Source organism: Bombina bombina, chromosome 7, assembly GCF_027579735.1.
Source record: "Bombina bombina isolate aBomBom1 chromosome 7, aBomBom1.pri, whole genome shotgun sequence".
NCBI classification, from domain to species: Eukaryota; Metazoa; Chordata; class Amphibia; order Anura; family Bombinatoridae; genus Bombina; species Bombina bombina.
The window spans coordinates 16,933,520-16,961,515 of NC_069505.1; the positions used below are offsets into that span (position 1 = coordinate 16,933,520).

General features: G+C 44.2%; 1 protein-coding gene across 1 annotated transcript; it reads left to right on the plus strand.

Moving 5' to 3' along the window:
• LOC128665773 (cystatin) lies at nt 1-27,996 on the plus strand. Its single transcript, XM_053719966.1, has 3 exons — nt 1-303; nt 23,859-23,972; nt 27,781-27,996. Exons 1-3 carry the CDS (start codon nt 76-78, stop codon nt 27,868-27,870), a joined length of 432 nt encoding a protein of 143 aa, XP_053575941.1. The 5' UTR covers nt 1-75; the 3' UTR covers nt 27,871-27,996.

The window sequence follows — 27,996 nt, forward strand, 5'->3', positions numbered from 1 at the left end:
TAGCCTGTGTATAAGGTGCAGCCTCCCACAACATCAGACATCTAGTAAAGCAGAGAGGATCCTACTACAGCAACAATGCTGCTTCTACTGTGTCTGCTGCTTCCTCTGGGACACACTTCAGCTCAGGTGGTGGAGGAAATTGTGAAGCCAAAATATGTCCAACAGTTGGGAGGTTGGAGGAACTTGCCGGTCAATTTGGAGAAAGTCAAGGCCCTGGCCCAATTTGCAGAGAAAAATTACAATCAAGAAAGCGACAACAACTATTGGTTCCACGCCAAAGAGGTGCTCGGTGCCAGCATGCAGGTACAGTAGGGCCAGTGAGTCTCACCAGTTCCTCTTCTCTGTAACTGGCTCAGGAGAGCAGAGATCCTACTAATAACGTTACATTAAATGCTTAGTTTATTGTTTGTGCCAATCTCAGTGCTTAAAGGGACATGAAACACATGAGTCAGATAGAGCAGCAATTTTAAATAACTTTCTAGTTTACTCCTATTATCACGTTTTCCTCGTTCTCTTTATATCTTTTGTTAAAAAAGGGAGGTAAGCTCTGGAGCGTGCACGTGTCTGAATCGCTATATGGCAGCAGTTTTGAAATCCTAGAGGACAGCACTATTACCTGCTATATAGTGCACCAGATGCTACCCAGGTATCTTCAGCACAGAATATCATGGGAGCTAAGCACATTTGATAAAAGAAGTGGAAGCTTTTTATAAAATAATGCGCTCAGTCTGAGTCGCAAAGAAACATTTCTGGGTTCCATATCCCTTTAAAAGGGCCTTGTAGCTCTAAAATGAAGTCTATGCGTTTAACACCATACAAAGGGGGGGGGGGGGTTATGACTCCCACTACTGACTGGCCCCACAGCTGTGTATGTGCAGGACCAGCTGCTGGCTGAGGTTCCCAATCACAATTTAACTATGTGCTTAACCCCTTTGTGTTGCCAGGGTCAGAGCACTAACATTTATCATTATCTTCTATGCATATTTATATAAATAAATGACATTAAAGGGATATGAAGCCCTAAAATAAACAACATACAAGTTAAAAAAAATTGTTTCCAATATACTTCGCTGATAAAATTTGCTTTGTTTTCACTCTGTTCTTTGTTGAAGAGATATCTAGGTAGGTGTCTGGAGCACTATATAGCAGGAAATTGTGCTGCCATCTACTGCTCCTGCAAATGGAAAACATTCTTTCAAAGCTGCTGCCATATAATGTTCCTGCTTTTCAACAAAAGATACCAAGAAAACAAAGAAAAGTTGATAATAGGAGTAAATGATAAAGTTGATTAAAACTGCTGCTGTATCTGAACCATGAAAGAAAATGTTTGTTTTTCATGAACGTTCACAAGATTTGGGAGAGAGTTCCATGCAATCACGGGGGAGGGGTTAATTAATATAACAACAAAAGTAAAACAAATATATAAAGGGCCCTGGTTAGGTTGCAGTGAGGCCCCAGCATTCTGTTGTAACAAATGTATTATTGCATCTTTTACACACCACAGTTGCAGATCTATACTTAGGGGCCTATCTATCAAGCTCTGTATGGAGTTTGACGCCCCGTGTTTCTCGCGAGTCTTCACAAAGACCGCTGCTCCATAACCCTGTCCGCCTGCTCTGAGCAGGCAGACAGGAATCGCCAGAAATCAACCCGATCGGGTTGATTGACACCTCCCTGCTGGCAGCCGATTGGCCGCGAGTCAGCAGGGGGCGGCGTTGCACCAGCAGCTCTTTGAGCTGCTCGTGCAATGCTGAATACGGAGAGCGTATTGCTCTCCGCATTCAGCGATGTCTTGCAGACCTGATCCGCACTGTCGGATCAGGTCCGCAAGACATTTGATAAATAGGCCCCCTAGTCTCTCATTGGTACCTACGCTTTTGTTCATGATCTTGATTGACAGAGAAGACAGTGAATGTTCCGTGCTCACCGATCCTTTTTTGTCTAGGAGCCAATATAGGCACCGGCCATGTTTAGTATTGCCAATCATCTTCCACAAACATACTGGATGACTATCTAGTGGTAATCATAAAGATGTAGGTTGGGACATGTTTAGATCTAGACTATGTAGCCCATGTCAACCATATCCCTTTCACATCAGGCCAGATCTCCTACAGTCCCTGTGAGTTATATGCCCATCTGACTCTCCAGATCAGACCAGTTGCTCTCTAGCCAATCAGTCAAATGCCCATCTAAATCTCTAGATCAGACCAGTTGCTCTCTAGCCAATCAGTCATATGCCCATATCCCTCTCCAGATCAGACCAGTTGCTCTCTAGCCAATCAGTCATATGCCCATCTCTCCAGACCAGTTGCTCTCTAGCCAATCAGTCATATGCCCATCTCACTCTCCAGATCAGACCAGTTGCTCTCTAGCCAATCAGTTATATGCCCATCTCACTCTCCAGACCAGTTGCTCTCTAGCCAATCAGTCATATGCCCATCTCCCTCTCCATATCAGACCAGTTGCTCTCTAGCCAATCAGTCATATGCCCGTCTCACTCTCCAGATCAGATCAGTTGCTCTCTAGCCAATCAGTCATATGCCCATCTAACTCTCCAGATCAGACCAGTTGCTTTCTAGCCAATCAGTCATATGCCCATCTCCCTCTCCAGATCAGACCAGTTGCTCTCTAGCCAATCAGTGATATGCCCATCTCTCCAGAACAGTTGCTCTCTAGCCAATCAGTCATATGCCCATCTCACTCTCCAGATCAGACCAGTTGCTCTCTAGCCAATCAGTTATATGCCCATCTCACTCTCCAGATCAGACCAGTTGCTCTCTAGCCAATCAGTTATATGCCCATCTCACTCTCCAGACCAGTTGCTCTCTAGCCAGTCATATGCCCATCTCACTCTCCAGACCAGTTGCTCTCTAGCCAGTCATATGCCCATCTCACTCTCCAGACCAGTTACTCTCTAGCCAATCAGTCATATGCCCGTCTCACTCTCCAGATCAGACCAGTTGCTCTCTAGCCAATCAGTCATATGCCCATCTAACTCTCCAGATCAGACCAGTTGCTTTCTAGCCAATCAGTCATATGCCCATCTCCCTCTCCAGATCAGACCAGTTGCTCTCTAGCCAATCAGTCATATGCCCATCTCACTCTCCAGATCAGACCAGTTGCTCTCTAGCCAATCAGTTATATGCCCATCTCACTCTCCAGACCAGTTACTCTCTAGCCAATCAGTCATATGCCCATCTCTCCAGACCAGTTTCTCTCTAGCCAATCAGTCATATGCCCGTCTCCCTCTCCAGACCAGTTTCTCTCTAGCCAATCAGTCATATGCCCATCTAACTCTCCAGATCAGACCAGTTACTCTCTAGCCAATCAGTCATATGCCCGTCTCCCTCTCCAGATCAGACCAGTTACTCTCTAGCCAATCAGTCATATGCCCATCTCTCCAGACCAGTTTCTCTCTAACCAATCAGTCATATGCCCGTCTCCCTCTCCAGATCAGACCAGTTGCTCTCTAGCCAATCAGTCAAATGCCCATCTAAATCTCTAGATCAGACCAGTTGCTCTCTAGCCAATCAGTCATATGCCCATATCCCTCTCCAGATCAGACCAGTTGCTCTCTAGCCAATCAGTCATATGCCCATCTCTCCAGACCAGTTGCTCTCTAGCCAATCAGTCATATGCCCATCTCACTCTCCAGATCAGACCAGTTGCTCTCTAGCCAATCAGTTATATGCCCATCTCACTCTCCAGACCAGTTGCTCTCTAGCCAATCAGTCATATGCCCATCTCCCTCTCCATATCAGACCAGTTGCTCTCTAGCCAATCAGTCATATGCCCGTCTCACTCTCCAGATCAGATCAGTTGCTCTCTAGCCAATCAGTCATATGCCCATCTAACTCTCCAGATCAGACCAGTTGCTTTCTAGCCAATCAGTCATATGCCCATCTCCCTCTCCAGATCAGACCAGTTGCTCTCTAGCCAATCAGTGATATGCCCATCTCTCCAGAACAGTTGCTCTCTAGCCAATCAGTCATATGCCCATCTCACTCTCCAGATCAGACCAGTTGCTCTCTAGCCAATCAGTTATATGCCCATCTCACTCTCCAGATCAGACCAGTTGCTCTCTAGCCAATCAGTTATATGCCCATCTCACTCTCCAGACCAGTTGCTCTCTAGCCAGTCATATGCCCATCTCACTCTCCAGACCAGTTGCTCTCTAGCCAGTCATATGCCCATCTCACTCTCCAGACCAGTTACTCTCTAGCCAATCAGTCATATGCCCGTCTCACTCTCCAGATCAGACCAGCTGCTCTCTAGCCAATCAGTCATATGCCCATCTAACTCTCCAGATCAGACCAGTTGCTTTCTAGCCAATCAGTCATATGCCCATCTCCCTCTCCAGATCAGACCAGTTGCTCTCTAGCCAATCAGTCATATGCCCATCTCACTCTCCAGATCAGACCAGTTGCTCTCTAGCCAATCAGTTATATGCCCATCTCACTCTCCAGACCAGTTACTCTCTAGCCAATCAGTCATATGCCCATCTCTCCAGACCAGTTTCTCTCTAGCCAATCAGTCATATGCCCGTCTCCCTCTCCAGACCAGTTTCTCTCTAGCCAATCAGTCATATGCCCATCTAACTCTCCAGATCAGACCAGTTACTCTCTAGCCAATCAGTCATATGCCCGTCTCCCTCTCCAGATCAGACCAGTTACTCTCTAGCCAATCAGTCATATGCCCATCTCTCCAGACCAGTTTCTCTCTAACCAATCAGTCATATGCCCGTCTCCCTCTCCAGATCAGACCAGTTTCTCTCTAGCCAATCAGTCATATGCCCGTCTCCCTCTCCAGATCAGACCAGTTACTCTCTAGCCAATCAGTCATATGCCCATCTCTCCAGACCAGTTTCTCTCTAGCCAATCAGTCATATGCCCGTCTCCCTCTCCAGATCAGACCAGTTTCTCTCTAGCCAATCAGTCATATGCCCATCTAACTCTCCAGATCAGACCAGTTGCTCTCTAGACAATCAGTCATATACCCATCTCCAGATCAGACCAGTTGCTCTCTAGCCAATCAGTCATATGCCCATCTCTCCAGACCAGTTGCTCTCTAGCCAATCAGTCATATGCCCATCTCACTCTCCAGACCAGTTACTCTCTAGCCAATCAGTCATATGCCCGTCTCACTCTCCAGATCAGACCAGTTACTCTCTAGCCAATCAGTCATATGTCCATCTCAGTCTCCAGACCAGTTACTCTCTAGCCAATCAGTCATATGCCCGTCTCACTCTCCAGATCAGACCAGTTACTCTCTAGCCAATCAGTCATATGCCCGTCTCACTCTCCAGATCAGATCAGTTGCTCTCTAGCCAATCAGTCATATGCCCATCTCAGTCTCCAGACCAGTTACTCTCTAGCCAATCAGTCATATGCCCGTCTCACTCTCCAGATCAGACCAGTTACTCTCTAGCCAATCAGTCATATGCCCATCTCAGTCTCCAGACCAGTTACTCTCTAGCCAATCAGTCATATGCCCGTCTCACTCTCCAGATCAGACCAGTTACTCTCTAGCCAATCAGTCATATGCCCGTCTCACTCTCCAGATCAGATCAGTTGCTCTCTAGCCAATCAGTCATATGCCCACAAAAGATCTCAGATTAGTCTCTTTTGCCTGTGGTCTAATTATTTATATGTCTATATGGGACTGTCCAGTTAAATATGAGGCACCTGGCAATGCTAGCCACGTTCACTCATTTACATTTTTGAAATGTTTGTGTCACAACTAAGTAAAGTTAGTCAGCCCTGTGAGGGCGTCTCATGTATAAGTTACCTGTGAGGGCGTCTCATGTATAAGTTACATGTGAGGGCGTCTCATGTATAAGTTACCTGTGAGAGCGTCTCATGTATAAGTTACCTGTGAGTGCGTCTCATGTATAAGTTACCTGAGAGGGTGTCTCATGTATAAGTTACCGGTGAGGGCGTCTCATGTATAAGTTACCTGTGAGAGCGTCTCATGTATAAGTTACCTGTGAGGGCGTCTCATGTATAAGTTACCTGAGAGGGCGTCTCATGTATAAGTTACCTGTGAGAGCGTCTCATGTATAAGTTACCTGTGAGAGCGTCTCATGTATAAGTTACCTGTGAGAGCGTCTCATGTATGTTACCTGTGAGAGCGTCTCATGTATAAGTTACCTGTGAGAGCGTCTCATGTATAAGTTACCTGTGAGGGCGTCTCATGTATAAGTTACCTGTGAGGGCGTCTCATGTATAAGTTACCGGTGAGGGTGTCTCATGTGTATGTTACCTGTGAGAGCGTCTCATGTATAAGTTACCTGTGAGAGCGTCTCATGTATAAGTTACCTGTGAGAGCGTCTCATGTATAAGTTACCTGTGAGGGCGTCTCATGTATAAGTTACCTGTGAGAGCGTCTCATGTATAAGTTACCTGTGAGGGCGTCTCATGCATAAGTTACCTGTGAGAGCGTCTCATGTATAAGTTACCTGTGAGAGCGTCTCATGTATAAGTTACCTGTGAGAGCGTCTCATGTATAAGTTACCTGTGAGGGCGTCTCATGTATAAGTTACCTGTGAGGGCGTCTCATGTATAAGTTACCTGTGAGAGCGTCTCATGTATAAGTTACCACTCTCCAGATCAGACCAGTTGCTCTCTAGCCAGTCATATGCCCATCTCACTCTCCAGACCAGTTACTCTCTAGCCAATCAGTCATATGCCCGTCTCACTCTCCAGATCAGACCAGTTACTCTCTAGCCAATCAGTCATATGCCCGTCTCACTCTCCAGATCAGATCAGTTGCTCTCTAGCCAATCAGTCATATGCCCACAAAAGATCTCAGATTAGTCTCTTTTGCCTGTGGTCTAATTATTTATATGTCTATATGGGACTGTCCAGTTAAATATGAGGCACCTGGCAATGCTAGCCACGTTCACTCATTTACATTTTTTAAATGTTTGTGTCACAACTAAGTAAAGTTAGTCAGCCCTGTGAGGGCGTCTCATGTATAAGTTACCTGTGAGAGCGTGTCATGTATAAGTTACCTGTGAGAGCGTGTCATGTATATGTTACCTGTGAGAGCGTGTCATGTATAAGTTACCTGTGAGAGCGTGTCATGTATAAGTTACCTGTGAGAGCGTCTCATGTATATGTTACCTGTGAGAGCGTCTCATGTATAAGTTACCTGTGAGAGCGTCTCATGTATAAGTTACCTGTGAGAGCGTCTCATGTATAAGATACCTGTGAGGGCGTCTCATGTATAAGTTACCTGTGAGGGCGTCTCATGTATAAGTTACCTGTGAGAGCGTCTCATGTATAAGTTACCTGTGAGGGCGTCTCATGTATAAGTTACCTGTGAGAGCGTCTCATGTATAAGTTACCTGTGAGAGCGTCTCATGTATAAGTTACCTGTGAGAGCGTCTCATGTATAAGTTACCTGTGAGAGCGTCTCATGTATAAGTTACCTGTGAGGGCGTCTCATGTATAAGTTACCTGTGAGAGAGTCTCATGTATAAGTTACCACTCTCCAGATCAGACCAGTTGCTCTCTAGCCAGTCATATGCCCATCTCACTCTCCAGACCAGTTACTCTCTAGCCAATCAGTCATATGCCCGTCTCACTCTCCAGATCAGACCAGTTACTCTCTAGCCAATCAGTCATATGCCCGTCTCACTCTCCAGATCAGATCAGTTGCTCTCTAGCCAATCAGTCATATGCCCACAAAAGATCTCAGATTAGTCTCTTTTGCCTGTGGTCTAATTATTTATATGTCTATATGGGACTGTCCAGTTAAATATGAGGCACCTGGCAATGCTAGCCACGTTCACTCATTTACATTTTTGAAATGTTTGTGTCACAACTAAGTAAAGTTAGTCAGCCCTGTGAGGGCGTCTCATGTATAAGTTACCTGTGAGGGCGTCTCATGTATAAGTTACCTGTGAGGGCGTCTCATGTATAAGTTACCTGTGAGAGCGTCTCATGTATAAGTTACCTGTGAGAGCGTCTCATGTATAAGTTACCTGTGAGGGCGTCTCATGTATAAGTTACCTGTGAGGGCGTCTCATGTATAAGTTACCTGTGAGAGCGTCTCATGTATAAGTTACCTGTGAGAGCGTCTCATGTATAAGTTACCTGTGAAAGCGTCTCATGTATAAGTTACCTGTGAGAGCGTCTCATGTATAAGTTACCTGTGAGAGCGTCTCATGTATAAGTTACCTGTGAGAGCGTCTCATGTATAAGTTACCTGTGAGGGCGTCTCATGTATAAGTTACCTGTGAGAGCGTCTCATGTATAAGTTACCTGTGAGAGCGTGTCATGTATAAGTTACCCGTGAGAGCGTGTCATGTATAAGTTACCTGTGAGAGCGTGTCATGTATAAGTTACCCGTGAGAGCGTGTCATGTATAAGTTACCTGTGAGAGCGTCTCACGTATAAGTTACCGGTGAGGGCGTCTCACGTATAAGTTACCGGTGAGGGCGTCTCACGTATAAGTTACCTGTGAGGGCGTCTCACGTATAAGTTACCTGTGAGGGCGTCTCACGTATAAGTTACCTGTGAGGGCGTCTCATGTATAAGTTACCTGTGAGGGCGTCTCATGTATAAGTTACCTGTGAGGGCGTCTCATGTATAAGTTACCTGTGAGGGCGTCTCATGTATAAGTTACCTGTGAGAGCGTCTCATGTATAAGTTACCTGTGAGAGCGTGTCATGTATAAGTTACCCGTGAGAGCGTGTCATGTATAAGTTACCCGTGAGAGCGTGTCATGTATAAGTTACCTGTGAGAGCGTGTCATGTATAAGTTACCGGTGAGAGCGTCTCATGTATAAGTTACCGGTGAGAGCGTCTCATGTATAAGTTACCTGTGAGAGCGTCTCATGTATAAGTTACCTGTGAGAGCGTCTCATGTATAAGTTATCTGTGAGAGCGTCTCATGTATAAGTTACCTGTGAGGGCGTCTCATGTATAAGTTACCTGTGAGGGCGTCTCATGTATAAGTTACCTGTGAGAGCGTCTCATGTATAAGTTACCTGTGAGAGTGTCTCATGTATAAGTTACCTGTGAGAGTGTCTCATGTATAAGTTACCTGTGAGGGCGTCTCATGTATATATTACCTGTGAGGGCGTCTCATGTATAAGTTACCTGTGAGAGCGTCTCATGTATAAGTTACCTGTGAGAGCGTCTCATGTATAAGTTACCTGTGAGAGCGTCTCATGTATAAGTTACCTGTGAGGGCGTCTCATGTATAAGTTACCTTTGAGGGCGTCTCATGTATAAGTTACCTGTGAGAGCGTCTCATGTATAAGTTACCTGTGAGAGCGTCTCATGTATAAGTTACCTGTGAGAGCGTCTCACGTATAAGTTACCGGTGAGGGCGTCTCACGTATAAGTTACCGGTGAGGGCGTCTCACGTATAAGTTACCGGTGAGGGCGTCTCACGTATAAGTTACCGGTGAGGGCGTCTCACGTATAAGTTACCGGTGAGGGCGTCTCACGTATAAGTTACCTGTGAGGGCGTCTCACGTATAAGTTACCTGTGAGGGCGTCTCACGTATAAGTTACCTGTGAGGGCGTCTCACGTATAAGTTACCTGTGAGGGCGTCTCACGTATAAGTTACCTGTGAGGGCGTCTCACGTATAAGTTACCTGTGAGAGCGTCTCATGTATAAGTTACCTGTGAGTGCGTCTCATGTATAAGTTACCTGTGAGGGCGTCTCATGTATAAGTTACCTGTGAGGGCGTCTCATGTATAAGTTACCTGTGAGGGCGTCTCATGTATAAGTTACCTGTGAGGGCGTCTCATGTATAAGTTACCTGTGAGGGCGTCTCATGTATAAGTTACCTGTGAGGGCGTCTCACGTATAAGTTACCTGTGAGGGCGTCTCACGTATAAGTTACCTGTGAGGGCGTCTCACGTATAAGTTACCTGTGAGGGCGTCTCACGTATAAGTTACCTGTGAGGGCGTCTCACGTATAAGTTACCTGTGAGGGCGTCTCACGTATAAGTTACCTGTGAGGGCGTCTCACGTATAAGTTACCTGTGAGGGCGTCTCACGTATAAGTTACCTGTGAGGGCGTCTCACGTATAAGTTACCTGTGAGTGCGTCTCACGTATAAGTTACCTGTGAGGGCGTCTCACGTATAAGTTACCTGTGAGGGCGCCTCATGTATAAGTTACCCGTGAGAGCGTCTCATGTATAAGTTACCGGTGAGGGCGTCTCATGTATAAGTTACCGGTGAGGGCGTCTCATGTATAAGTTACCCGTGAGGGCGTCTCATGTATAAGTTACCGGTGAGGGTGTCTCATGTATAAGTTACCTGTGAGAGCGTCTCATGTATAAGTTACCGGTGAGGGCGTCTCATGTATAAGTTACCCGTGAGGGCGTCTCATGTATAAGTTACCCGTGAGAGCGTCTCATGTATAAGTTACCGGTGAGGGCGTCTCATGTATAAGTTACCCGTGAGAGCGTCTCATGTATAAGTTACCGGTGAGGGCGTCTCATGTATAAGTTACCGGTGAGGGCGTCTCATGTATAAGTTACCCGTGAGGGCGTCTCATGTATAAGTTACCGGTGAGGGCGTCTCATGTATAAGTTACCTGTGAGAGCGTCTCATGTATAAGTTACCCGTGAGGGCGTCTCATGTATAAGTTACCCGTGAGGGCGTCTCATGTATAAGTTACCCGTGAGAGCGTCTCATGTATAAGTTACCGGTGAGGGCGTCTCATGTATAAGTTACCTGTGAGTGCGTCTCATGTATAAGTTACCTGTGAGTGCGTCTCATGTATAAGTTACCGGTGAGGGCGTCTCATGTATAAGTTACCGGTGAGGGCGTCTCATGTATAAGTTACCGGTGAGGGCGTCTCATGTATAAGTTACCGGTGAGGGCGTCTCATGTATAAGTTACCGGTGAGGGCGTCTCATGTATAAGTTACCGGTGAGGGCGTCTCATGTATAAGTTACCGGTGAGGGCGTCTCATGTATAAGTTACCGGTGAGGGCGTCTCATGTATAAGTTACCGGTGAGGGCGTCTCATGTATAAGTTACCTGTGAGGGCGTCTCATGTATAAGTTACCGGTGAGGGCGTCTCATGTATAAGTTACCGGTGAGGGCGTCTCATGTATAAGTTACCTGTGAGGGCGTCTCATGTATAAGTTACCGGTGAGGGTGTCTCATGTACCTATATGTTCCCTGTTATATTATCTTGTGTATAAATTCTCCTTGAGGGAAGGTTTTGCAGGGTCACACAGCAGCCACAGAATGCTTTCTTGTAACTACGTATACATTTGCTAATGCACTAGATACACAAGCAGCGTTTGTTTGTCATACCTCACTTATCAGCTCCTTCCCTTGCCTTATTCATTTATTTGGACAGTATTACATTCTTAGGTGCTCTTTACAATTCTTATCCTAGCATCTTTGTTCACCCCACCCATCTAATCTCTTTTGGTAAGCTCCTTTTTTATCTATGTCCCAGTATTTGCCAGAGTTTTATCATTTAATCTGTGAAGCACACAAGGAAAACATCACAGGATCTAATGACATCAGCCGGCCATATGATCGTCATTAGATATGAAATAAAGAGCCAGGTGACGCATCCAGAGTGTGCTTGTCCTAAACTTTATAACTGAAGTACCATGTGACACAATTTACAATAGCAAATAGCTGCTAGAACAGTAAACACCTTGATATTTTTATATTAAATGTTTAGTTATATATAATGAGATAATTTAAAATATACTTTATTTGTTTATTTTGCCCCCTTTTCATATAATGTAACTTTAAGGCTAACCCTGCAACATGTATGTTTCTAATTGGCTTAAAAATGTATCAGCTACAATACAATGCATTTTATACTGTCATAATAGCCTTGTTTTCGGCAGAAGCAAGCCCCGAGTGGCTCCTCCAAATAAGGCAAGTTGTGGAGTTTCGCTAGTGAAAAACAATTGCAGCAAACAAGTCTTGGCTGATATATTATTCTATAGTGAAGAGAAATGTCTTGTAATTACAAGGTGTTCAGTGTAACTTTAAAGGGACATTGTAATATAAAATATTTAATCATAGTACTGCAATATACTTCAATATAAATCTTTATTTTATCCCGTTTCCTATAATTTAACTTTAAAAAAATGCGTGTTTTCCTTTTCTGAGAATAGGAAGTGCAGACTTCACAAGCCTGAGCCTGCTACATTTGCAACTTATAGCAACTAAATAGTATCGGCAAGCTGTGTCTACTACAAATACCGCACGTGGTGGTGAAGTTTAGCCATTGAAAAATAACTGCAGGAAATAAGGTGTTTGTGAAAGGTGTATTATGTCCCTTTAAGCATACTTAAAGGGACATGCCAGACAAAATTGGAATCCACATGGATAGATTTCAGTTTGGAACAGATCTAGCATTTTTGTAACATACAGGTATTAGCAAGAATGCCACTAATAAAAGTTACAGCTGTTCTAAAAGTGTATTTTCCATGCACCAGAATTTTACACACAGCACTTGCCCAGAGAGCCTAAGGTGCTGGTACCATCTGGTAATGACTCAGTTTGTTATGATACAAGCCCCACTGGTGCACTGAGCAGCTGCAGTATATAAAATGCTGATGCACTGAGAATATCTAGTTATGCTTCACATGCATGTGCAGAGACAAATGCTAACACTAAAACAGTGATAAGGTTTACTAGAAGAATTTTTGCTAATATATTTATATTGTAATTATGTTTATATTTAAAGATGTAATTCAACTGTGCATTTCAATTGTGACCAGAATGTCCCTTTAATCTACTCAAACAGCAGGGTTCTGCTGGAAAATACCGCAGGTGCCACTGCCATCTACTTTTTTAATTATAGTTTGTGCCCATTACTGAGGTCTGCAGTAATGCACAGGTCGGCGCAGTAATACACGGGTCGGCGCAGTAATGCACAGGTCGGCGCAGTAATGCACAGGTCGGCGCAGTAATGCACGGGTCAACGCAGTAATGCACGGGTCGGCGCAGTAATGCACGGGTCGGCGCAGTAATGCACGGGTCGGCTCAGTAATGCACAGGTCGGCTTAGTAATGCACAGGTCGGCTCAGTAATGCACAGGTCGGCGCAGTAATGCACGGGTCGGCGCAGTAATGCACGGGTCGGCGCAGTAATGCAAGGGTCGGCGCATGTATATTGTAAATACATTTCTATTTAAAGATGTAATTCATCTATGTGCATTTAAATTGTGACCAGAAAGAGTAGTAAGACCGGTTCGGTGCAGTAATGCACGGGTCGGCGCAGTAATACATAGGATAGAGTAGTAAGACACGGGTCAGTGCAGTAATACATGGGATAGAGTAGTAAGACACGGGTCAGTGCAGTAATGCATGGGATAGAGTAGTAAGACACGGGTCAGTGCAGTAATGCACGGGATAGAGTGGTAAGACACGGGTTGGAGCAGTAATGCACGGGATAGAGTGGTAAGACACGGGTCAGTGCAGTAATGCATAGGATAGAGTAGTAAGACACGGGTCAGTGCAGTAATGCATGGGATAGAGTAGTAAGACACGGGTCAGGGCAGTAATGCATGGGATAGAGTAGTAATACACGGGTCGGTGCAGTAATGCATGGGATAGAGTAGTAAGACACGGGTCAGTGCAGTAATGCATGGGATAGAGTAGTAAGACACGGGTCAGTGCAGTAATGCATGGGATAGAGTAGTAAGACACGGGTCAGTGCAGTAATGCATGGGATAGAGTAGTAAGACACGGGTCAGTGCAGTAATGCATGGGATAGAGTAGTAAGACACGGGTCAGTGGAGTAATGCATGGGATAGAGTAGTAAGACACGGGTCGGTGCAGTAATGCATGGGATAGAGTAGTAAGACACGGGTCGGTGCAGTAATGCATGGGATAGAGTAGTAAGACACGGGTCGGTGCAGTAATGCATGGGATAGAGTAGTAAGACACGGGTCGGTGCAGTAATGCATGGGATAGAGTAGTAAGACACGGGTCAGTGCAGTAATGCATGGGATAGAGTAGTAAGACACGGGTCAGTGCAGTAATGCATGGGATAGAGTAGTAAGACACGGGTCAGTGGAGTAATGCATGGGATAGAGTAGTAAGACACGGGTCGGTGCAGTAATGCATGGGATAGAGTAGTAAGACACGGGTCGGTGCAGTAATGCATGGGATAGAGTAGTAAGACACGGGTCGGTGCAGTAATGCATGGGATAGAGTAGTAAGACACGGGTCGGTGCAGTAATGCATGGGATAGAGTAGTAAGACACGGGTCGGTGCAGTAATGCATGGGATAGAGTAGTAAGACACGGGTCGGTGCAGTAATGCATGGGATAGAGTAGTAAGACACGGGTCGGTGCAGTAATGCATGGGATAGAGTAGTAAGACACGGGTCGGTGCAGTAATGCATGGGATAGAGTAGTAAGACACGGGTCAGTGCAGTAATGTATGGGATAGAGAAGTAAGACACGGGTCAGTGCAGTAATGCATGAGATAGAGTAGTAAGACACGGGTCAGTGCAGTAATGTATGGGATAGAGAAGTAAGACACGGGTCAGTGCAGTAATGCATGAGATAGAGTAGTAAGACACGGGTCAGTGCAGTAATGTATAGGATAGAGTAGTAAGACACGGGTTGGGGCAGTAATGCATGGGATAGAGTAGTAAGACACAGGTCGGTGCAGTAATGCATGGGATAGAGTAGTAAGACACGGGTTGGGGCAGTAATGCATGGGATAGAGTAGTAAGACACGGGTCGGTGCAGTAATGCATGGGATAGAGTAGTAAGACACGGGTCGGTGCAGTAATGCATGGGATAGAGTAGTAAGACACGGGTCGGTGCAGTAATGCATGGGATAGAGTAGTAAGACACGGGTCGGCGCAGTAATGCATGGGATAGAGTAGTAAGACACGGGTTGGGGCAGTAATGCATGGGATAGAGTAGTAAGACACGGGTCGGTGCAGTAATGCATGGGATAGAGTAGTAAGACACGGGTTGGGGCAGTAATGCATGGGATAGAGTAGTAAGACACAGGTCGGTGCAGTAATGCATGGGATAGAGTAGTAAGACACGGGTCAGTGCAGTAATGTATGGGATAGAGTAGTAAGACACGGGTCAGTGCAGTAATGTATGGGATAGAGTAGTAAGACACGGGTTGGGGCAGTAATGCATGGGATAGAGTAGTAAGACACGGGTCGGTGCAGTAATGCATGGGATAGAGTAGTAAGACACGGGTCAGTGCAGTAATGTATGGGATAGAGTAGTAAGACACGGGTTGGGGCAGTAATGCATGGGATAGAGTAGTAAGACACGGGTCGGTGCAGTAATGCATGGGATAGAGTAGTAAGACACGGGTCAGTGCAGTAATGTATGGGATAGAGTAGTAAGACACGGGTCAGCGCAGTAATGCATGGGATAGAGTAGTAAGACACGGGTCGGTGCAGTAATGCATGGGATAGAGTAGTAAGACACGGGTCGGTGCAGTAATGCATGGGATAGAGTAGTAAGACACGGGTCAGTGCAGTAATGCATGGGATAGAGTAGTAAGACACGGGTTGGGGCAGTAATGCATGGGATAGAGTAGTAAGACACAGGTCGGTGCAGTAATGCATGGGATAGAGTAGTAAAACACGGGTTGGGGCAGTAATGCACGGGTCAGTGCAGTAATGCATGGGATAGAGTAGTAAGACACGGGTCGGCGCAGTAATGCATGGGATAGAGTAGTAAGACACAGGTCAGTGCAGTAATGCATGGGATAGAGTAGTAAGACACGGGTCGGCGCAGTAATGCATGGGATAGAGTAGTAAGACACAGGTCAGTGCAGTAATGCATGGGATAGAGTAGTAAGACACGGGTCGGCGCAGTAATGCATGGGATAGAGTAGTAAGACACAGGTCAGTGCAGTAATGCATGGGATAGAGTAGTAAGACACGGGTCAGTGCAGTAATGCATGGGATAGAGTAGTAAGACACGGGTTGGCGCAGTAATGCATGGGATAGAGTAGTAAGACACGGGTCGGTGCAGTAATGCATGGGATAGAGTAGTAAGACACGGGTTGGGGCAGTAATGCATGGGATAGAGTAGTAAGACACGGGTCGGTGCAGTAATGCATGGGATAGAGTAGTAAGACACGGGTCGGTGCAGTAATGCATGGGATAGAGTAGTAAGACACGGGTCAGTGCAGTAATGCATGGGATAGAGTAGTAAGACACAGGTCGGTGCAGTAATGCATGGGATAGAGTAGTAAGACACGGGTCAGTGCAGTAATGCATGGGATAGAGTAGTAAGACACGGGTTGGCGCAGTAATGCATGGGATAGAGTAGTAAGACACGGGTCGGTGCAGTAATGCATGGGATAGAGTAGTAAGACACGGGTTGGGGCAGTAATGCATGGGATAGAGTAGTAAGACACGGGTCGGTGCAGTAATGCATGGGATAGAGTAGTAAGACACGGGTCGGTGCAGTAATGCATGGGATAGAGTAGTAAGACACGGGTTGGGGCAGTAATGCATGGGATAGAGTAGTAAGACACGGGTCGGTGCAGTAATGCATGGGATAGAGTAGTAAGACACGGGTCGGTGCAGTAATGCATGGGATAGAGTAGTAAGACACGGGTCAGTGCAGTAATGCATGGGATAGAGTAGTAAGACACAGGTCGGTGCAGTAATGCATGGGATAGAGTAGTAAGACACGGGTCGGTGCAGTAATGCATGGGATAGAGTAGTAAGACACGGGTTGGGGCAGTAATGCATGGGATAGAGTAGTAAGACACGGGTCGGTGCAGTAATGCATGGGATAGAGTAGTAAGACACGGGTTGGGGCAGTAATGCATGGGATAGAGTAGTAAGACACGGGTCGGTGCAGTAATGCATGGGATAGAGTAGTAAGACACGGGTCAGCGCAGTAATGCATGGGATAGAGTAGTAAGACACGGGTCAGCGCAGTAATGCATGGGATAGAGTAGTAAGACACGGGTCAGTGCAGTAATGCATGGGATAGAGTAGTAAGACACAGGTCGGTGCAGTAATGCATGGGATAGAGTAGTAAGACACAGGTCGGTGCAGTAATGCATGGGATAGAGTAGTAAGACACAGGTCGGTGCAGTAATGCATGGGATAGAGTAGTAAGACACGGGTCGGCGCAGTAATGCATGGGATAGAGTAGTAAGACACAGGTCGGTGCAGTAATGCATGGGATAGAGTAGTAAGACACGGGTCAGTGCAGTAATGCATGAGATAGAGTAGTAAGACACAGGTCGGTGCAGTAATGCATGGGATAGAGTAGTAAGACACGGGTTGGGGCAGTAATGCATGGGATAGAGTAGTAAGACACGGGTTGGGGCAGTAATGCATGGGATAGAGTAGTAAGACACGGGTTGGGGCAGTAATGCATGGGATAGAGTAGTAAAACACGGGTTGGGGCAGTAATGCATGGGATAGAGTAGTAAGACACGGGTTGGGGCAGTAATGCATGGGATAGAGTAGTAAAACACGGGTCGGTGCAGTAATGCATGGGATAGAGTAGTAAGACACGGGTCGGTGCAGTAATGCATGGGATAGAGTAGTAAGACACGGGTTGGGGCAGTAATGCATGGGATAGAGTAGTAAGACACAGGTCGGTGCAGTAATGCATGGGATAGAGTAGTAAGACACGGGTTGGGGCAGTAATGCATGGGATAGAGTAGTAAGACACAGGTCGGTGCAGTAATGCATGGGATAGAGTAGTAAGACACAGGTCGGTGCAGTAATGCATGGGATAGAGTAGTAAGACACAGGTCGGTGCAGTAATGCATGGGATAGAGTAGTAAGACACGGGTCGGTGCAGTAATGCATGGGATAGAGTAGTAAAACACGGGTCAGTGCAGTAATGCATGGGATAGAGTAGTAAGACACGGGTCAGTGCAGTAATGCATGGGATAGAGTAGTAAGACACGGGTTGGGGCAGTAATGCATGGGATAGAGTAGTAAGACACGGGTCGGTGCAGTAATGCATGGGATAGAGTAGTAAGACACGGGTTGGGGCAGTAATGCATGGGATAGAGTAGTAAGACACAGGTCGGTGCAGTAATGCATGGGATAGAGTAGTAAGACACAGGTCGGTGCAGTAATGCATGGGATAGAGTAGTAAGACACGGGTCGGTGCAGTAATGCATGGGATAGAGTAGTAAGACACAGGTCGGTGCAGTAATGCATGGGATAGAGTAGTAAGACACAGGTCGGTGCAGTAATGCATGGGATAGAGTAGTAAGACACAGGTCGGTGCAGTAATGCATGGGATAGAGTAGTAAGACACAGGTCGGTGCAGTAATGCATGGGATAGAGTAGTAAGACACAGGTCGGTGCAGTAATGCATGGGATAGAGTAGTAAGACACGGGTCGGTGCAGTAATGCATGGGATAGAGTAGTAAAACACGGGTTGGGGCAGTAATGCATGGGATAGAGTAGTAAGACACGGGTTGGGGCAGTAATGCATGGGATAGAGTAGTAAAACACGGGTCGGTGCAGTAATGCATGGGATAGAGTAGTAAGACACGGGTCGGTGCAGTAATGCATGGGATAGAGTAGTAAGACACGGGTTGGGGCAGTAATGCATGGGATAGAGTAGTAAGACACAGGTCGGTGCAGTAATGCATGGGATAGAGTAGTAAGACACGGGTTGGGGCAGTAATGCATGGGATAGAGTAGTAAGACACAGGTCGGTGCAGTAATGCATGGGATAGAGTAGTAAGACACAGGTCGGTGCAGTAATGCATGGGATAGAGTAGTAAGACACAGGTCGGTGCAGTAATGCATGGGATAGAGTAGTAAGACACGGGTCGGTGCAGTAATGCATGGGATAGAGTAGTAAAACACGGGTCAGTGCAGTAATGCATGGGATAGAGTAGTAAGACACGGGTCAGTGCAGTAATGCATGGGATAGAGTAGTAAGACACGGGTTGGGGCAGTAATGCATGGGATAGAGTAGTAAGACACGGGTCGGTGCAGTAATGCATGGGATAGAGTAGTAAGACACGGGTTGGGGCAGTAATGCATGGGATAGAGTAGTAAGACACAGGTCGGTGCAGTAATGCATGGGATAGAGTAGTAAGACACGGGTTGGGGCAGTAATGCATGGGATAGAGTAGTAAGACACGGGTCGGTGCAGTAATGCATGGGATAGAGTAGTAAGACACGGGTCGGTGCAGTAATGCATGGGATAGAGTAGTAAGACACGGGTTGGGGCAGTAATGCATGGGATAGAGTAGTAAGACACGGGTCGGTGCAGTAATGCATGGGATAGAGTAGTAAGACACGGGTTGGGGCAGTAATGCATGGGATAGAGTAGTAAGACACAGGTCGGTGCAGTAATGCATGGGATAGAGTAGTAAGACACAGGTCGGTGCAGTAATGCATGGGATAGAGTAGTAAGACACGGGTCGGTGCAGTAATGCATGGGATAGAGTAGTAAGACACGGGTTGGGGCAGTAATGCATGGGATAGAGTAGTAAGACACGGGTCGGTGCAGTAATGCATGGGATAGAGTAGTAAGACACGGGTCGGTGCAGTAATGCATGGGATAGAGTAGTAAGACACGGGTTGGCGCAGTAATGCATGGGATAGAGTAGTAAGACACAGGTCAGTGCAGTAATGCATGGGATAGAGTAGTAAGACACAGGTCGGTGCAGTAATGCATGGGATAGAGTAGTAAGACACAGGTCGGTGCAGTAATGCATGGGATAGAGTAGTAAGACACAGGTCGGTGCAGTAATGCATGGGATAGAGTAGTAAGACACGGGTCGGTGCAGTAATGCATGGGATAGAGTAGTAAAACACGGGTCAGTGCAGTAATGCATGGGATAGAGTAGTAAGACACGGGTCAGTGCAGTAATGCATGGGATAGAGTAGTAAGACACGGGTTGGGGCAGTAATGCATGGGATAGAGTAGTAAGACACGGGTCGGTGCAGTAATGCATGGGATAGAGTAGTAAGACACGGGTTGGGGCAGTAATGCATGGGATAGAGTAGTAAGACACAGGTCGGTGCAGTAATGCATGGGATAGAGTAGTAAGACACGGGTTGGGGCAGTAATGCATGGGATAGAGTAGTAAGACACGGGTCGGTGCAGTAATGCATGGGATAGAGTAGTAAGACACGGGTCGGTGCAGTAATGCATGGGATAGAGTAGTAAGACACGGGTTGGGGCAGTAATGCATGGGATAGAGTAGTAAGACACGGGTCGGTGCAGTAATGTATGGGATAGAGTAGTAAGACACGGGTTGGGGCAGTAATGCATGGGATAGAGTAGTAAGACACAGGTCGGTGCAGTAATGCATGGGATAGAGTAGTAAGACACAGGTCGGTGCAGTAATGCATGGGATAGAGTAGTAAGACACGGGTTGGGGCAGTAATGCATGGGATAGAGTAGTAAGACACGGGTCGGTGCAGTAATGCATGGGATAGAGTAGTAAGACACAGGTCGGTGCAGTAATGCATGGGATAGAGTAGTAAGACACGGGTCGGTGCAGTAATGCATGGGATAGAGTAGTAAGACACGGGTTGGGGCAGTAATGCATGGGATAGAGTAGTAAGACACGGGTCGGTGCAGTAATGCATGGGATAGAGTAGTAAGACACGGGTCGGTGCAGTAATGCATGGGATAGAGTAGTAAGACACGGGTTGGCGCAGTAATGCATGGGATAGAGTAGTAAGACACGGGTTGGCGCAGTAATGCATGGGATAGAGTAGTAAGACACAGGTCAGTGCAGTAATGCATGGGATAGAGTAGTAAGACACAGGTCGGTGCAGTAATGCATGGGATAGAGTAGTAAGACACGGGTTGGGGCAGTAATGCATGGGATAGAGTAGTAAAACACGGGTTGGGGCAGTAATGCATGGGATAGAGTAGTAAGACACAGGTCAGTGCAGTAATGCATGGGATAGAGTAGTAAGACACAGGTCGGTGCAGTAATGCATGGGATAGAGTAGTAAGACACGGGTCGGTGCAGTGATGCATGGGATAGAGTAGTAAGACACAGGTCGGTGCAGTAATGCATGGGATAGAGTAGTAAGACACAGGTCGGTGCAGTGATGCATGGGATAGAGTAGTAAGACACAGGTCGGTGCAGTAATGCATGGGATAGAGTAGTAAGACACAGGTCGGTGCAGTAATGCATGGGATAGAGTAGTAAGACACAGGTCGGTGCAGTGATGCATGGGATAGAGTAGTAAGACACAGGTCGGTGCAGTAATGCATGGGATAGAGTAGTAAGACACAGGTCGGTGCAGTAATGCATGGGATAGAGTAGTAAGACACGGGTTGGGGCAGTAATGCATGGGATAGAGTAGTAAGACACGGGTTGGGGCAGTAATGCATGGGATAGAGTAGTAAGACACGGGTCAGTGCAGTAATGCATGGGATAGAGTAGTAAGACACGGGTCGGCGCAGTAATGCATGGGATAGAGTAGTAAGACACGGGTTGGGGCAGTAATGCATGGGATAGAGTAGTAAGACACGGGTTGGGGCAGTAATGCATGGGATAGAGTAGTAAGACACGGGTTGGGGCAGTAATGCATGGGATAGAGTAGTAAGACACGGGTTGGGGCAGTAATGCATGGGTCGGTGCACACTCATAATCTCGCCCATAGTTACATGCAAGCAATGCTGCAATAATAACATGCTCTAACACATTACAGCATTCTCTTTTTGCTTGTTTATATCCATATAATAGACACTAAAGTCAAAATTAAACTTTAATGAGTCAGATAAAGCAGCATTTTTTATATGAACCGTTTTATATATGCACACTTTCAGAGGCACCAGCTCCTACTTAGCACAGTTTATTTGTGCATTTGTGGTTGCCTTTGAAATTTGACCCCAAAAAAAAAAATCTACTGCTCATTTGAAATTCAGACTAAGGTCTCGTTTCCATTGTCGTAAACTGTGAAAACTGCTGGTAACATAAAACATCTCCCTAGACCTGTTATTACCACTACATTATGCAGTCTACAACAGCTATGGAATCTAAGTCTAAGTATTATTACATTGTATTTTTGTTATGCATATTGTGCAATTGTACTGTAAATAAACTCTAGATATGAGGCATTCAAAGAAAATATTAGTCTGAGAATAACGTGTAGATGTATTTATAAAGTTTCATTAGTTGTGTAAATAGTGACAAAATAACTGTAAAGTTTTAGTGTCTATAAAACAATGGGAGCTGCCATGTTGTAACTTAAATGTTAGGGGGGTTAGGGTAAGTGCGCTAAAAAAGCCAAAGGTATCAGAGAAAATTTAGTTCCTTCTTAGTGTTCGTTTAGTGAAAAAATTTTTAGAGAGCGATATTGTTTATACAATATGTAACATACGTCCTAAGATTTGTATATACTTTGTTATATTGGACAGTGATCAAAGGAAAAGACTTGTAATATTTTTAATTATATGTGCTAGGATTACTCAAATGGTGATTAGTTATTAAAAATAAACTTTTCTAAGTGATATCGTGAAAATGTCGCTATGAAAACTAGTGTGAAAAAATGGTTAGGTCCTTACTAATATTCAAAAAATAATCGAAAAGAATCTAAAAAAATCTCAAATAAATCTCAGAAAAAATATATAGAAGGGTATCTTATCTCTTTCAAAGAGGAATCTTATAACATTGCTTGTTATAAATGCTGTTATGATTCAAAAAGGAACGGTGAGTTCGGAGTTCAGACCTTTAGGGTGTAGAGTGTCGTATTTATAGATCAATTCAGCTTCTTTTATTAGTAGTTCACTACAGAGATCGTTTTACTTAATATTTTTATGTTGTTTATCTGGGGAGACGTCCCCTTGTTAAAATTTTAAACTTTTTATCTGATAATAAATAGGTGAGATTTATACATCTGTGTGTAGTTATTGTATAAGGGATCTTTCAATAGGTTGATTGGGAACTTGTTACTTTTATGCAGCTCCGAACTCGTTAATTTAAACTTTCAAACAGAGCCATTGACAATATTACAGTTTTTTTCTAACCAATTACACCACTTTATGTGAGCAGTTTTGACACATAAGTATATATATATTTTTTCTGAGATTTTTTTGAGATTCTTTTCGATTATTTTTTGAATATTAGTAAGGACCTAACCATTTTTTCACACTAGTTTTCATAGCGACATTTTCACGATATCACTTAGAAAAGTTTATTTTTAATAACTAATCACCATTTGAGCAATCCTAGCACATATAATTAAAAATATTACAAGTCTTTTCCTTTGATTACTGTCCAATATAACAAAGTATATACAAATCTTAGGATGTATGTTACATATTGTATAAACAATATCTCTCTCTAAAAATTTTTTCACTAAACGAACACTAAGAAGGAACTAAATTTTCTCTGATACCTTTGGCTTTTTTAGCGCACTTACCCTAACCCCCCTAACATTTAAACTATACCGAGACGAACGAAGGATCTTCTCACTCTGTAAGTTGTGTGGTATTCCATTTGTACCAGCGCTCTACTATCACCTCTCATGTTGTAACTTAAGTTATATTATCTGCTGTGGCCAATTAGAGACAGTTATAAATAGGTCACTAGAGTGTGCAGCCATTAGCTGTGTGTGATATAACAATGTTCTGCACTTCCATTTCTATCAGGAACTGAAAAGCTCACAATTTCAGAATGGAATTACAGGAAAAGGAGGCAAAATAAATAATAAAGTATATTGAAGAGTTTTTTTTTATATATATGAGATTTATCATTTTAAATAAACATCTCAAAGTGTTTAATATCCCTTTAAGAGTGTCTGTACTGTCCCACATTATAGCCTGGAATCCAATGACAGAAATATAGAACAATATAGCAACATCACAGTGTACGTTGCACGTATAGGAACACTGTTACCCAACCCCACGGATCTCGTATTTAAACCAAATCTGTCATTCTCTCCAAAGGTTGTTAATGGAATCAATTTTAGCCTGGATCTGATTATGGAGAAAACTGGTTGTCTGAAAGAGGAGAAACCTGAAAATGAGGAATGTTCCCTCCCCAGCGATTCAGATGAAATGGTAATAATTACAAATGGTGTCATCCTAGTCATTTCCATAAATGTAAAAGAGACATTGTACTCAAAGATTTCTGTCACTCGCATAAAATAGCTGAACACAAACACGTTATTTTTGTAATCAAAACTAATACAGCTGTGCACTTCCTGCTCATTCTCATTGTACCTATCAGCCAATGAGCATTAACAGGACGTACCTATCAGCCAATAAGCATTAACAGGAAGTACCTATCAGCCAATGAGCATTACCAGGAAGTACCCATCAACCAATGAGCATTAACAGGAAGTACCTATCAGCCAATGAGCATTAACAGGACGTACCTATCAGCCAATGAACATTAACAGGACGTACCTATCAGCTAATGAGCATTACCAGAAAGTACCCATCAACCAATGAGCATTAACAGGAAGTACCTATCAGCCAATGAGCATTACCAGGAAGTACCCATCAACCAATGAGCATTAACAGGAAGTACCTATCAGCCAATAAGCATTAACAGGAAGTACCTATCAGCCAATGAGCATTAACAGGAAGTACCTATCAGCCAATGAGCATTAAAGGGATACTGAACCCAGTTTTATTCTTTCATTATTCAGATAAAGCAATCAATTTTAACCAACTTTCTAATTTACTCCTATTGTCTTTTTCTTTGTTCTCTTGGTATCTTTATTTGAAAAAGCAGGAATGTAAGCTTACGAGCTGGACCATTTTAGGTTCAGCACCTGGGTAGTGCTTGCCTATTGGTGGCTAAATGTACCATAGGAGTAAATGAGAATGTTGCTTAAAATTGCTGCTCTAGCCAAATCATGAAAGAAAAAAAATGGGTTCAGTGTCCCTTTAACAGGAAGTACACTGCTGATACTGCTGTATTAGTCTCAGATTATAGTAAAACAGTTTGTACTTCACATTATGTTGGGGCAAATGAAGTGAATGCTGCTCGTGCATACGAATGATAGGAACATGTTTGAATAAAAATATCTCCTGAACATCTCTATGTAAAAAAGGAAGATATTTTACCTCATCATTTCCTTATGCCACCAGGGGGAGCAGTTATCCTTCAGCTTTTATACTTTCATCTGCATGGTGAAAACAAACAGCCAATCAGCATCATCACTGCTGTGCCCGTTAAATGTTATCTCATGGGATTTTGCCATCATTTTTTTGGACAGATTTCATATTAAACTGAGAAAATAAAGTGACTGTGCTGCACATGCCAGATGCATGTTCCCTTGCAAGTCCCAGGACAAGCATCCTAATTGGCTGTTAAAACTCTGTTTACATCAGGATGTGGCTGAGGAGGAAATTTTGATGTAAAAAATCTTTTTTACATAAAGATGTTCATGTTATAATTTCTAGTCAGCATTTTACAGACAAACTGCATCACTTTCAAGTCATTCAGCACTTGGGTAACATCCCTTTAAACTACTGTCTAATACTTAACATTTATCTCACAAGCGTTTAATAGTATTTGTAGTAGTATAACAATGTCTAAAGCAAATTTAATATTATAAGTAAATTGGAAAGTTGTTTATAAGTATAGTCTGTATCTGAATTGTGTATTAGTACACTTCATATTAAAGGGACAGTCTACACCAGAATTTGTATTGTTTTAAAAGATAGATAATCCCTTTATTACGCAAAACCAACACTGTTAAATTAATACACTGTTTACCGCTGTGTTTACTTTATATCTAAGCCTCTGCAGACTGCCCCCTTATCTCAGTTTACCTCTGTGATTACCTTGTATCTAAGCCTCTGCAGACTGCCCCCTTATCTCAGTTTACCTCTGTGATTACCTTGTATCTAAGCCTCTGCAGACTGCCCCCTTATCTCATTTCTACCTCTGTGATTACCCTGTATCTAAGCCTCTGCAGACTGCCCCCTTATCTCAGTTTTACCTCTGTGATTACCCTGTATCTAAGCCTCTGCAGACTGCCTCCTTATCTCAGTTTTACCTCTGTGATTACCTTGTATCTAAGCCTCTGCAGACTGCCCCCTTATCTCAGTTTTACCTCTGTGATTACCCTGTATCTAAGCCTCTGCAGACTGCCTCCTTATCTCAGTTTTACCTCTGTGATTACCTTGTATCTAAGCCTCTGCAGACTGCCCCCTTATCTCAGTTTTACCTCTGTGATTACCCTGCATCTAAGCCTCTGCAGACTGCCTCCTTATCTCAGTTTTACCTCTGTGATTACCTTGTATCTAAGCCTCTGTAGACTGCCCCCTTATCTCAGTTTTACCTCTGTGATTACCTTGTATCTAAGCCTCTGCAGACTGCTCCCCTTATCTCAGTTTTACCTTTGTGATTACCTTGTATCTAAGCCTCTGCAGACTGCCCCTTATCTCAGTTTTACTTCTGTGATTACCTTGTATCTAAGCCTCTGCAGACTGCCCCCTTATCTCCGTTTTACTTCTGTGATTACCTTGTATCTAAGCCTCTGCAGACTGCCCCTTAGCTCAGTCTTACCTCTGTAATTACCCTGTATCTAAGCCTCTGCAGACTGCCCCCTTATCTCAGTTTTACCTCTGTGATTACCTTGTATCTAAGCCTCTGCAGACTGCTCCCTTATGTCAGTTTTACATCTGTGATTACCTTGTATCTAAGCCTCTGCAGACTGCCCTTATCTCAGTTTTACCTCTGTGATTACCCTGTATCTAAGCCTCTGCAGACTGCCCCCTTATCTGTTTTACCTCTGTGATTACCTTGTATCTAAGCCTCTGCAGACTGCCCCCTTATTTCAGTTTTACCTCTGTGATTACCTTGTATCTAAGCCTCTGCAGACTGCCCCCTTATCTCAGTTTTACCTCTTTGATTACCCTATATCTAAGCCTCTGCAGACTGCCCCCTTATCAAAGTTTTACCTCTGTGATTACCCTGTATCTAAGCCTCTGCAAACTGCCCCCTTATCTGTTTTACCTCTGTGATTACCTTGTATCTAAGCCTCTGCAGACTGCCCCCTTATCTGTTTTACCTCTGTGATTACCTTGTATCTAAGCCTCTGCAGACTGCCCCTTATCTCAGTTTTACCTCTGTGATTACCCTGTATCTAAGCCTCTGCAGACTTCACCTTATCTCAGTTTTACCTCTGTGATTACCTTGTATCTAAGCCTCTGCAGACTGCCTCCTTATCTCAGTTTTACCTCTGTGATTACCTTGTATCTAAGCCTCAGCAGACTGCCCCCTTATCTCAGTTTTACCTCTGTGATTACATTGTATCTAAGCCTCTGCAGACTGCCCCTTATCTCAGTTATACCTCTGTGATTACCTTGTATCTAAGCCTCTGCAGACTGCCCCCTTATCTCAGTTGTTTTGACAGACTTACATTTTAGCCAATCAGTGCTGACTCCTAGGTAACAACACGTGCGTGAGCACAATGTTATTTATATGGCACACACAAACTAACGCCCTGTAGTGGTGAAAAACTGTCAAAATGCATTCAGATAAGAAGCGGCCTTCAAGGGCTTAAAAATTAGCATATGAGCCTTCCTAGGGTTAACTTTCAACTAAGAATACCAAGAGAACATAGCAAATGTATTGATACAATTAAATTGTAAAGTTGTTTAAAATTACATTCCCTATCTGAATCATGAAAAATTATTTGTGACTAGACTGTCCCTTTAAATATAGGCCAAATCCTAATTATTCAATCAGCTGCAATTTAATTTTCAGTCTAAGACGTGGAATCTTCCTTTTAAAATGAATTAGTCAATAATTATCTAATGCTGAGTTTGTGTGAATTTTAATTTATTTAAACAAATAGAATAGTAATTTTATTTCCCATCTCCCTCTCTTTTTGTCTACGTCTTCTAGATGGAAAAATGTCAGTTTTTAATCTTGGAAAAATCATGGAGGAATCAAATATCCGTTAATGGGAAGAAATGTGAACCGTACACCGCGTGATATAAATATCTCTTGCGTTTCCTTTGTTTTTAGTTGCATAAATCTCCCTTTTATTTTATTCTTCCATTCTTATTCTTAAGGCTTTTTGACTTTAAATGCTCAGACATTAAACTGTTCTTAAATCCA